General features: G+C 31.5%; 1 protein-coding gene across 1 annotated transcript in view; it reads right to left on the reverse strand.

Moving 5' to 3' along the window:
- The window catches only part of LOC113391876 (ephrin-B2a), a 259093-nt gene extending 246383 nt beyond the window's left edge, over positions 1-12710 (reverse strand). Inside the window, exon 1 of the mRNA XM_026627999.2 lies at positions 10384-12710. Coding sequence (XP_026483784.1) covers positions 11482-12264 — 783 coding nt within the window. The 5' untranslated portion in view covers positions 12265-12710 and the 3' untranslated portion in view covers positions 10384-11481. The remainder of the gene's footprint in view (positions 1-10383) is intronic.
- Between the last annotated feature and the right edge of the window lie 658 nt (positions 12711-13368).

Consider the following 13368-nt stretch of genomic DNA (forward strand, 5'->3'; position numbering starts at 1 on the left):
AAGATTTTGAATTTTACCCGGCAAGGAATCTTGAAATTCTCGGCATTTTTTTAATTTAATATTTACATTAAACCTTACGTATGAATCGCTCTGTTTATTGATGAAAACCGCATTCAAATCAATTGTGTGCCTTAAAAGATCTAATCGACAGGCGGCAGGAAGCGACTTTGTTTTATACTATGTAGAGATATATATACAAAATATTGTTGTAAATCTCTAGTCATAGCTTTTGACGACCTCCGTGGTCGAGTGATGTATACACCGGTTTTCATGGGCACGCCACTTCGAGGTCCCGGGTTCGATTCCCGGCCGAGTCGATGTAGAAAAAGTTCATTAGTTTTCTATGTTGTCTCGGGTCTGGGTGTTTGTGGTACCGTCGTTACTTCTGATTTTCCATAATACAAGTGCTTTAGCTACTTACATTGGGATCAGAGTAATGTATGTGATGTTGTCCAATATTTATTTATATTTATAGCCTCAGTCAGCTTTTGTTGCTAATTTGGTTCCTCACATAGTCCCTCCATATTATAGCGGTCTTCCTTTGCCTTATAGGTTATTTATATTCTAGCTTCCTGTCACGGCTTCCTTTCCGTGAAAAATTTCATCCCGAGATATTTTAGCCAGTGAGGTATAAAAATTAGCAAACCGATCTATTTGCCCGTACTGTGCAAAAATCTTTTTTAGCTTGCACGTCTAAACGGACGAACAGTTCGTAAGGAAAATTATCTATTAAACATATATTACTTCGTGCTAGCCCGTATGGATAGGTACTACACATTCATCAGATATTCTATCGAACTACCAAACAGCAGTACTCAGTATTCTTGTGTTCCAGTTTGAAGGTTGAGTGATCCAGTGTGACTACAGGCACAAGGGACATAACATCTTAGTTTCCAAAGTCGGTGGCGCATTGGCGATGTAAGAAATTGTCAATATTTGTCTATAGGCCTATACCACAAATAAAAATTAAATTAAATTAATAACATAATTTACGTTTTTTTTTTTATTTCACGAACGGCTCCACCCTTTTTGAACGTTACTGCTCGCCCAAGTGAGTGGTTGCGTAATTTCAATTTATATCTATACTTACAATTAACTATTGCAGAAATGATTTAAATCGATTGGCACGTCACTTATACGGACTCTACGGGTCATTTCAGGTACATTTTCTTTCCTACGCTTCTATCAGCGTTAACATCACGCTATGTGACACAATCCAAGCCTTTACAATTGGACTATGTAAGGAGGAACGATTTCTATCAATCGGACTCGTAATTGTTTTTAGCACATACAAACAAACAAGCTCTCCAATTTTTAATAGAACTAAAACATCGGCAGATGTTACCTCCCATTTAATATGTAAAACGTCCGAAATTTAAAATGTCTCATCATTAATAATGTATATTAATGTAAGTTCATATATACAGCATAAGATCAGAGAGAAAATGTCAGTTTGTTGCTAATTATCTTTGCAACATCGTACCGTCTCGTATCGAAATACAGACACACTGTGTTAGAGGGTTACACAGGCAAACCAGCCATTATGACGTCACAATAGCACACGTAAGCAATCCCGTGGCATCCCAAAAACAGAGAGGTTACCGTTAATTTTGACACTAATACCCAGTGTGACTGATCACATTACAGAAACGATATAAATGAAGAGTCATCGCGTACATTTTATAAGCCTACCTTCCTCAGTAACAACGTATTAAACACAAACACTAATTAGGATCCATATCGAATTAACGAAGTTGGCGCGCTTATTTACAAGCTTTAACATACTAATATCATAAATGCAAAACTCTGTCTGTCTGTCTTTTGGTCTTTCACAGCCAAACCACTGAATCGAATTTGTTATCTATCAAGCTTGAACTCCACGCTAGGACAAGGGCTAACTCTTTATGCCCAACGCCTGATAAAAAAACTCCTTAAACGCGAGCCTCAAGCGGCAACTATATATATAAATCCAGTCCAGTTGGTCCAGCCTCATCTCCCTTTAAAAACAAGTCTTTAAGCTGACTCCATCACGCTGCTCCAATGCGGCTCGGTACCCATGTGGCAGAATTTTATTGAAATTAAACACATGCAGATTTCCTCACGATGCATTTTCATTCCTACCACCTGACGACCAAACTCTAAAACGCGATGAAGACCGCGGGAGAAAACTAGTATTATATAGATTATCTGTTATAAAGATTGATGTTATATATTATTGTATAAATCAGCTTTAGATGAAAACTTGTACAACTTAAGTATAAATTAATTAATATTTCGTTGTATACGGTTAATAACGAGTACAAACTTAGAACAGGTGTTCGGTTTGAAGTTAGCCTCCATGTTCATAATGGTAATTACAGTGTTACCAACTTAAAACTAATAATTATATTAATTTTCACATTCACCACCCACCAAAGCTCAATTATAATTCATTAATTTTCTTGACGCTAGGGTAGGAGTCGCCCACTCGTGATATATTTCACCATCTCACAACATTACTGTGTTTGTTTACTTTTTTGATTGGTCAGTGAGCCAGTGGAACAGGCACAACGGACCCGAAATCCTAGTTCCCAAGGTTGGTTAAGGAATAATTAATGTTTTTTTACTACGCTAATGTTTACGGACTGATGACCATTTACCTTAGCCTAGTTGCCCGTCCGAATAAAAAAATATATGAACGTGAATTTATTTTCGGTTTCAATATAAAAGGATGCTGGATATTACCCCTCTTCTGAAGTGCATCTGACATTTTCGTCATATGGGCTATGCTTTTGGCTCAGAGGGGGTGCAGACCTGTCCCCAATATAGCTTTGGGGATGATAACAGCCAACATGACTGTTTTTAAATATTGGACTGCAGTTGAGCTAAATGGTCTCAACACTAATATTATTGTTTCAAGTCTACTAAGAATAATAAGTCGTTAACATTAACTAACAACATTTATATGGGATTCAAATTCTGGACATAAATTAAATAAAATTCTATACATATAATATAACAAAACTATCTACGATATATATTTATAGAAGGAATTTCGACATCAATAATTATATTTGATTTTATCTAAAAGCAACAGTTATATTTTTTCATAAGGACATTCACTGAATTTGGGTATAGACCAAAAAAATTTTGATGAGCAATTCTTCAATTTAAACAAAGATATTTAACATTAATACACAAACACATACGACTTTAAATAATGTTTTGCAGGGGGTGAGTTAAATATTGTTAATGAGTTAAATAATGCTGTCTTCTTCTAACGAATGTCAAATCAATTATGTCAGAGTGAGAAGACAATGTTTAACTAACCACCCGCTAAATTTTTGTGAGTAAGGCTTTCTTAAAACAGGTAAAGTAAAAGGAAACACAAAATAGTTCTCTCCAACATTTATTGGTCGAAAAATAAATTAAGAACTTTGGATTTTAACAAAGGTCCGAAATCGTCAAATAAATACCTACAGGTTCTACCCTTAATAACAACATATTTACAACGCCTTACCAATTTACTTAGTACGTACAATTATTTACTTTACCTCCCCTCCATTTTTACAAATCTTATCCAATTTTTTCAACAATTTAGTTTTTTTTTTCATCCCTTAATTTAGTCGAGGCTGAGACAGACGTTTTAAATTGTTCTTTGTTTTTTTTGATAAATAATTTACAAATTAATCCATAAACTTAGAGCGAAATAATATTTGTATGTATGTATACCCAATTATTTTAAAACCAAATCAAATAGAACAATATCACACAAAAATAATTAAAAACTGTCATAAAATCGATATTTTTTCTCACATTCCAACATATACAAATCGCAACGAGTTAGACAGTGACAAAACAGATCCATTATAATCTCATACATTTTGACGTATAAACAATTTTACAAAACACAAAATTTGGTTGAAATTTTTACAATTTTATAATTCCAATAAAATTGTTTAAATACAGATAATTATAATTATTATGATTATTTAAAAATATATTAAAATAAATCTAATAATATTTTCAGTAATAAAATGCATAATTATTGGAAATATTACTGTTATATTCGATTTGGTCATTTCCATCGTGTCTCCGCCTCCGCCATTACAGAACTTACCAGACTCAAACCCAAAAACAATATGGCCGCTTAGTAACAGCATTTATAATAATACAGCTGCAAAAAATATACGCTCATCTACTAAATGGATCGTAAATTGTAACCTACGTGCTATTTTTATATTGTTTTTGCAATAACCAACAATCGATTTAGGAAATTTGAGGATTATGAATGTTATTTTAGGAAAGGTATCCGAACCGTTTCAGTGTTGCAAGCTGAAGAATAATTTATACTAAGTTAAAATTTATAAATATAAAAATATTTTTTAGAAGTTTACAAGAGGTAGCTGAAGCATTTTTTTTTAATATTACTACGCTAAAAAACTTAAGTACATAAAAGAGTAAAGTAAAATTAAAAAAAATATTAATTATCAGTCTGTCAAAGGAAATAAATAGAAAATTTAAACTAAGTACTTTACGAAAGTATTAATAAAGTCATAAAATACTTAAATAATATAAGAAATTTTTCGATAGTCTTTCATTTTAGCACCAACGTATATTTTACATTATAAAAAACCTCTTTAGTTGATATCTTCTTTTTTTTTAATAAGAGCAATGAACTGACAAAGATAATAAATAAGTAGTCTTAAACCTCCGAGCTATCAACTGTCAATATTTTTTCATTATTCATAAATCGAATTTCAATCATATTAACACAAAATAATGACTTCAAACAAAAGTAACTATTTTAAATCATTCCACGTATATTAATATTGTTAATGCGAACTAAATATTCAATTCAAGCTTCGTATTTAACAAGCTAATTCAATTTTCAATTAATACACTAAGTGATATTCATATTCGAAATTCTATTTTCAAAAAATCGAATATATTAAATGCATCATAATTACATTGAATAGAATCAATTAATTCGTTTATGATTTATATTCACAAAATAAATTTTGGCGAATTATTTTTGATAAACTACCATAAAGTTCTATGGTAATAAAATTAAAAAAAAAAAGTGTGTAAAACTAAAGAATCGGCTGTTTGAAATGTGAGGTAAGTTAAGCAAAGATATCAAATTATCGAACATAAAAAAGACGTTAAAATAGATAAGATTTTTTTGCTCATTAATACTACACTTTTGAATAATAATTAAATACCATTCCAACGGTATAACTTTGATACGAGGAAAAGATAAAATATCACGATATTATTATATAATTTAAAATAAAATATCGTCCACCTGAATAAATTAAGCAATATGTTGCTTTAAATTCCATAAAGGATATGATAACAAACTATTGGTCTCATTCCCACATTACAAAATTATCGATGTAAAAACGAGACAAAAATATTATAGTTTCTTTCCTTTTTTTGTATTTTAACATATCGTTACAAACTGAATAAATCACTCAGTTTATCAGACATTTCAATTAAAAATAATTCTTTTTTTTTTAATTTATAGTGTTTTTTTTCTATATTTCGAAGGCGTGGAAAATTGTTTTGTTTTTTTTTATTATTTCATCGATTTAAATGGTTAGTTTTGTGAAGATTGGACGTTACAACTATTATCAATAGATTATTGCTCTTAAAAAATATGAATGGACGAATTGAGACATAACGCAATAAAAATTAGTCTTATTAAATAATAAATATTTAAGTTATCAAACAATAAAAGCACTTAATTCATTCTGGGAAAGGACAGTTAAAATTACATTACAACCTCCACTGAGCAAAGAAAACAATTTTATCTTTAATTTGTGTAGGCTTGACATTATAAAAGACCTATATTTTTTTTATTTTATCAAATCCATAAAAAACCATGTAACATACGGCCAAAAATATTTATCTTCCTGACTGTACTCGCATATCAGATAAGTAAGATAAACATTAATGTATTTAGACAATTTATCTTGTCTTAGATTTATAGGGATATTGGATCTAATAGAAAACGAAAATAAAAATCGACTTGGATGTTTGACTAAGATCCAACAATATAGTGCCCAAAATGGTTTCACTTTAAAATGATTCCTAACGGATTATCAAAAGACTATTAAAAAAAAAACACAATTTGTTTCATATCAAGCCTTCACAAATAAAGACGAAATCAGGCACAATTTCGAGGATACCATCAAGCTTGCAACACTGAAACGATTCAGTAATTTTTTTTATAGCTATACCATCGTTATATCAAACGAAATTCTCATTACCCTTACAAATTATTTATCCAGCGTGATTTCCAACAGACAATATTATAATTAACTTTTCGGATAATCGTTACGAATCGACATAAAATTTGACATTTTATAATCGAGTACATCATTTATTTTAAACCCTATATATTGAATCATTAAATCGTTTGCTCATGATTAAGGAAAAAACTTCAAGTAAAATTTATGAATTACATAATTATAATATCAATATTCGATTCAGTATCGACAATCACCATCGATGTTTTAAACAATATCGATTTCGCTCACAAAAGTTTTATTATTGTCTATAACGTTCCAGTATTATACTCTTACATACAAACATTAATTGAACGATAAATTCATTTATGTTTAATATTAACCGTCCCATTTAAAAAGTATGCAACATCCAACCGTATATTAATATAACATTGCAATTTTATTTGGAGTATTTATTTACTTTAAAATACTGTTAACATTTAAAATTCATAATTTGAAGTTTATTTATATTTATGAATATTTTTTTTTGTATCTGGCAATAATGTTGGCTATGTAGAGTTTAATCGATCATATAGTTTCGAGATTATAGAACGAACATATTCAAAGCTGTTGTTTACGAAACGTAAAGATTTAACACAACAAATAGTGTCGAAACAATTTCCGCATTCAATTTGTTTTTTTTTTAATGCACAAGGTCTGATATTATACAACTAAAGTTTTAAGTACCAAAATATTTATGAGTTATTTTCCTTTATTACGACTTAATTATATATGTCAAATTTGAATAATAAAGTCATGTATTCCGGTTCGTTTGAAGTTAACACAATGTCATGTTGGAAATCACCCAAGATTTTTTTTAAATATAAAATTATCGTATCCATTATTAAAACTAGCGGACAGTTTTTTCATTCGAGATTCAAAAAATGAGGTTTCATTTTTTTTTCATTTAGGCAATTAATTATTCTAAGTACACAGCACAACTAATCAAAAACTAATATGAGAGAGAAATACTAAGAGAAAAATGTCGGTTTCCAATTTGATAATCACACTGTATCGAGAAAAATATTCTAGAATCTTCTAGAACTTAAGTACGTGTACTCATAAACGGCAACTTTCTTTCCATATATAAACATAAATTTTCTTTTTTGCAATTAACTTCTGCGCTCAACAATTGACAATTGGTAGGCTAAAAAAATTTAAATATTTCGTGGTTTCGCATACGGGTACTATATGTTTAAAAAGTACAATTTTTTTTTACGTCTAGTCATTAATAGCAAAATTAAAGCAATAGTATTCTTAAAGTGAAAATGTTAATAAATTTCGCTTGCATATCACAAGAAAACGCCATGGTATAAGTTACTTTTTCATATAAAAAGTACAAGATCTTAATATGAAAATTATCAAATGTCACAATTAATTTATACCTTAGCTTTAAACTTGTGCGATTTTATTAAAAAAAATGCAATAGCAACCTGGGCTAATACGCCGTTTTAAAAATACAATTACATCGTAAGACGATAATATATTTTTAAATTTCGAAATGGAACGCTGTCTTTGTTCGATTTATCATTTAAAAAGTATAAACCTTTTTGTATTATGGAACGTTAAACTGACGATAATCCTTCCATGTTAAACAGTTTCAATCTCAATTCGTATTAAGAACGTGACGACAATTGTTGCAAAACATTATCCAACAAGCATTGTCACATTTCACTTTTATGATTCTTAGTAATCTTTTGTATTCCAAATCCAAAAAGGTCCAACATTGTTTTTTTTTTTTTTTTTGTTATTATTAATAGTTCCTTGAATATTCCTAATGGTTTATATAACGTCACAGTCATTACCGATACATACCATTTATGACAATTAAAAAAGAAAACTGTCACTTTTTTTTAATATTAAAGATGGATAAAGGCGTTTAACATTAAGAGTTTAGTAAAATTCTTATAAACTGAACCATATATATTATCGTAGCGTTCGGATAACTAATATGTAGTCATCAATTAATTCCGTGAAACTCTTTGAAGTTACGTCGTTTTTATTTTAACGTGATGCAATCTTTGAATGATTTCATACAATTACTTATACAAGACACATCTGTTCTTGTCATTTCTTAATTATTATTTTTTTATATCTTTATAACAATGATGTATTATTTCTTCTATTTTGACCATATCAAATAATTCTCTTATATCGTGATAAATATTCATATTTAAATTTATTCAAAATATTCATTCATATTTTAAGAAATTAGGTCAGAATTAAGTTGCGTTTCCACGAGCAATAAGTTTTCGTAATCAATGCGTTTGTAAGTTTCTGAAATTTGTTGACAATAAAAATTAATACAACCTTGTTCAATTTTCGTACTAAAAACAAAGAAATAATCAACTATTTAATTGAAAATACTCCAGAGATAATTAAATAACTTTTAAAAAGTTTTTAACTAAAAACTAAATTACTATTGTACTTTAAGTAATTTATGACGAATATTAACGATATTTTTTTTTCATTATACGTTAAATCTCTGCTTTAAACATTTAACGTTCCGTTTATTTTAAAACAGGTTAGGCCGATCCCTTCACAATCCCTTCAGGGTCGTGATCTCGAAATAACCAAAATACTGTATTAAACAACGTACTCTTAAACATATTCAAAATGTTTATCCTTAATAAAAATAGACGCTCTCAGCATATGGCAACGAACAAGCAACTAATAGTCAAGTTAAAACTTTATATTTTTAAATTTTAAATTTAGAAAACAATGCATTAGGCCAGTTGTGTTCGGACATGCTTTTCGTTTGTTTATGAATTTCTGTTTTTTTCAATTAAGGTTCTTTATAGTGTATACTATTTATTTTTAAATTATTTTTAGTTACACGTCTCGGTAAATTTATTACGTACGGAGCGTGTTACGTTAAAATTTCGATATAAACACACGTCTATTCGGCTGCATCTTGTACGGTTAATGACTCATTAAAGAGCTATTTTTAAATGAGTTTTATTTTCATAATGCTCACGACATATCTTTTGTCTTGAAGGTTAGGTCATTACCATTCAAAAAGAATGAATACAGTAATTACTGTCAAATATAAAGACGAACTTCACTATGATTTTTTTAATTAAATTATTTAGCTACATTCAAAATGAGCCAATGTTAACTAATTACCACCTTGCGTGGTTTATTGTTAACAAAAGGACTTATTATAATATTATATATTTATGTTATTTTTTTTTAAATATGGCAAAGAAGTAATTATGGTCAGCCTAAAGACTTTAAAAATCTATAATACTGGGCTCATTTCTTACGATACAGTGTGATCATCAAACGTTTCTTCTTAAGCACTATTTTAAAAATATATCGACTGCCACTAAATGCGTATGTCTAACTGAAAACCGGTCTATTTCAGCTACTATATAACTATACCATTATTTCATAATGTGAAAATAATTCACACGTATTGAACTGCACATTTGTGCTCGTTTTTCACAATTTGAAAACAGAAGACGAATTTCAAACCTCGTAAAAAATTTTAGGCAAAGTACCAAAATATTCAGCCATATTATCGAAATCATCTTTAACTCGAAACGCTTTCACGTACCGTGTAAGGAAACGTCTTATCTCCTGTTAACACTTTCTGGGGCAGCGTACGATTATAGACGTCGCTACTGTTATTAAGCTATTGTGCTCTATATGCTGCCCCTCAAAGTGTTAAGGACCAATTCCCAACGTTGATTTCTACATACAGATCATAAACTTTATATATGTATATTCAAGATTTAATCAAACAGATCATCAGTTATATAAATATTTGAAACTGAATTCAATGACCGTTGAATCAATAATAATGTCCGTTTTAATCGGTTTAAGACAAAACGCTGTCATAGTTTTTGAATTAATGATGATATAATTAGCAACTATGTTAACCAACGATACTCTCTACATTTTAATTTATATTACGATAAATAAAAATGTAGAAAGTACATTGAATTTAGTTCAAACAACTAACATTAATGCCAATCAGTGTTAAATATTTAAAAAACGATCATCCAAAAATTTGGAAAATGTAAATTTTTGGACGTATCCAAAAAGCCTCCTTAAATTGAGGATAACTTCAATATGATCACGCTTTCATCGTTCACGAAATTCGTACCTTCCGATTTCAAATGTGAATTTAAAGAGATTTCCTAATTCAGATGTTAGCTTAATATAAATGAATTTAAAGGCTAGATCTGAAGTGTTTCCGCCATTTTTGAGCAAGTACTCAAATACAGTTACTAGAAAACTGTGATCATCAAACGTCATTAAATGCTCTGAAATGCGTAAAAGAAAATTTTGAGAAGCATTTAAGTCAGTCACGTAAACAATATTATTGAGGTGAAATGCATTATTTTTAAATACAAAAAGAAACATATCACAAAGATAAAAAAGATAGAAATTAGTACACCCTAAATAAAACCAAAATCACAGTATGGATGAACAAGCTTCTAACTTGTCCATAGTTTTTTTTTTTAATATAAATAAATTCTAAGCGTTAGGTCGTATGATAATGAAAATTAAAAAAAAAAAATGTCTTTTGAACTAAATTAATATCTACCTAACTTCGTTCTATATAAGATTTCTCCTATTTCAGTACTCGAATCCTAATTCTTAATCAAATATCCTTCATTGCATTAGTGAAAATATAAAAATTTAATTCCTAATGGTTTAAGAAATCTATATTACCATTATACATATTAACGTTTCTTTTTTTAATATTTATATATATATTTAAATGAGTTCGTAACTACGTCGCAGCATCTGCTATCCGATCTTCTTGTATAATAATAATAGTTCGATTATTCAATAGGCCAGATATACTTTAGTTACAATAGTAAAATTAGGCTCAGTGTTCCTTAAAGACTAAAAAATTTGTCAATGGAACTTTCTGGATATAACTAGGAATTTTGCACAACTCTAAAAAAACAGTCGTTTATCCTTTTCGGCACCAGATTAACATATCCACACAACACTACGTACTTACGAAATATCCGAAAAAATCCGTTATCCGTTCACAGAATTCCACAAACATTCCAATTTTAAAACACTAATGATTTCTTCGTCCACCACAATGTTTCACACAAATTCACGTAAAGACTAGAGAATCCGGATAGTTTAGAGATTGAAGGGATTGTAGTGTTTGTGTGGTGTGTGCCGAAGAGGGCTTGGCCAAAAGATCGGGTCGCGGTGGCCGCGCCGCTTTAGCGCACATTCACCGAGCCAGGGGCGCTAGGACGGCGCTCGCAGCCAAAGCCAGCGCGAGAGAGGAGGCGAGGGCCGCCCCGCGCGAGTACGACAGCTCCTCACTCTTCACAACCTCATTGGGTGTCTTATCGTACTTGTGCGTCTTTTTCGTGACCGGCTTGATGGTTGTTGTGGTAGTCGTGGTCGGTGGTGTCGTCGGTGGCGGCGGAGGCGGCGGAGGCGTGGGCTGAGGCGGCGGTGCGGGCGGCTGGTCCTCCGGCTTACAGCAAACACGAAAGACAAGTTTCATATTATGACTGAGGCAGCGCCCGCCGATGCGTCTGTGCAGGTCGTCTTTACTGGACGTCGATATGAAGTAATAGTCTTTGCCCGGCAGGAACTCGAGCCCGCCGGGCTGAGGCGTAAACGGTCTAAAGGTAATCGTGAAAAACATCAGTTTGTGCGGTTTGTCGCATATGGCTATTATGCGAGGGTTCGGATTGGTTATCCTACACGTATCATATTCTTCTTTGCTGACATTATATATTATATACTTCTCCGTGTCCTCTTCGAATGTTCCCGGAGCGTAAACAGGACATATAATATTCACTTGGTCGTATTCAAACTGTGCATTACCTTTGTTGAGGTCGAATACGTGATCGGTATTGTCTATTCTGAATATACTATTCGTTGTGTTCCAATGTATATAAAAGGATTTAGCGTAGTTTCCCATCACACTTTCGATGAAGAAGACGAGGACTAACAGGGTCCAGGGCGCTTGTCGCATTCCGAAATAAGCAAAGGACACCATTCTGTCAGTTTATCGTTCACAAACTCTCATATCCGATCGAAGGCACGAACCACTTTTTCTAAGCTCCCCAATTCGCATACCAATCCATATTTAGACACAAACTTTATTCCCAACTCGAAACATCGTAAAACGTCCGCTTTACACAACAACACGAACCAATTCACTCATCGCACCGTAGGGTCCACCATGTTCGGTTCTCCACACTAGATTCTATTCATCGATAAATGAGGAATTTTATGGGACGTGGCCCGCTCTAAACTTCGATATAATCACTAAAAACCTCCCTCGTTCAACTCGAAACGCGTTAACTTTTGTCCAGTGATGATTTTTGTGTTTGTAAAACGTTGGAATTAATCAATACATCACAGATTTTTTACAATACTGAGGCGTTCTTTGTATAGGAGCGTGCGTCGCGGACAGGGTAGATACGTAGCGCCGCGCGGCGGTCGGTCGAACTACTGGAATGCTGCCCCGGCCGTCGGTACGCATGCGGCCCGCGCCCCGCCCCGCATCCCGCTGCCCCTTCGGACGCGTTCGAGCTTCGAACGAACTTTACGCTCGTTTTTAGAGACCGAATTTATTTATGGTCATTGTGGAAGACCTAAAATTAAATGTATTCTGTTGCATTTTAACAAGTTATATACTTTTTCGTAGTTTCGTTTTATTTTATGATAAAATTGTAATGGTTAAATATTTTTAAATACATAAACAACATAAATAAAAGGTAGAGACAAAAATATTATCGAAAGATATCTTGAACGCGTCCGACGCGTCGTTAAAAAAGTGCATTGCCACAAACAAGCTTTAAGCTCGCGAAGCCAGAGCAAAGGCTTTACGGGGCCTACGGTACAATATGGGCTAAATATTTAAATAGACCATTTGATGTATCAAATTAAATTGCTTTATAATTTCAAATAATGATTTCGCTATGGCAAAAAACCAGAAATACTATGATCAGAATATATTTTAGTATACGCCTATTCGATATACATACATATAATTCAAATCAATATATGTTATATTACTATTGATAATCGCTTAGGAAGTTTTTAAACAAAATTTAAAAAAATATTTTAATATTATATTGACATAAATTTCTACTTT

Source organism: Vanessa tameamea, chromosome 28 (assembly GCF_037043105.1).
Source record: "Vanessa tameamea isolate UH-Manoa-2023 chromosome 28, ilVanTame1 primary haplotype, whole genome shotgun sequence".
Taxonomy (NCBI): domain Eukaryota; kingdom Metazoa; phylum Arthropoda; class Insecta; order Lepidoptera; family Nymphalidae; genus Vanessa; species Vanessa tameamea.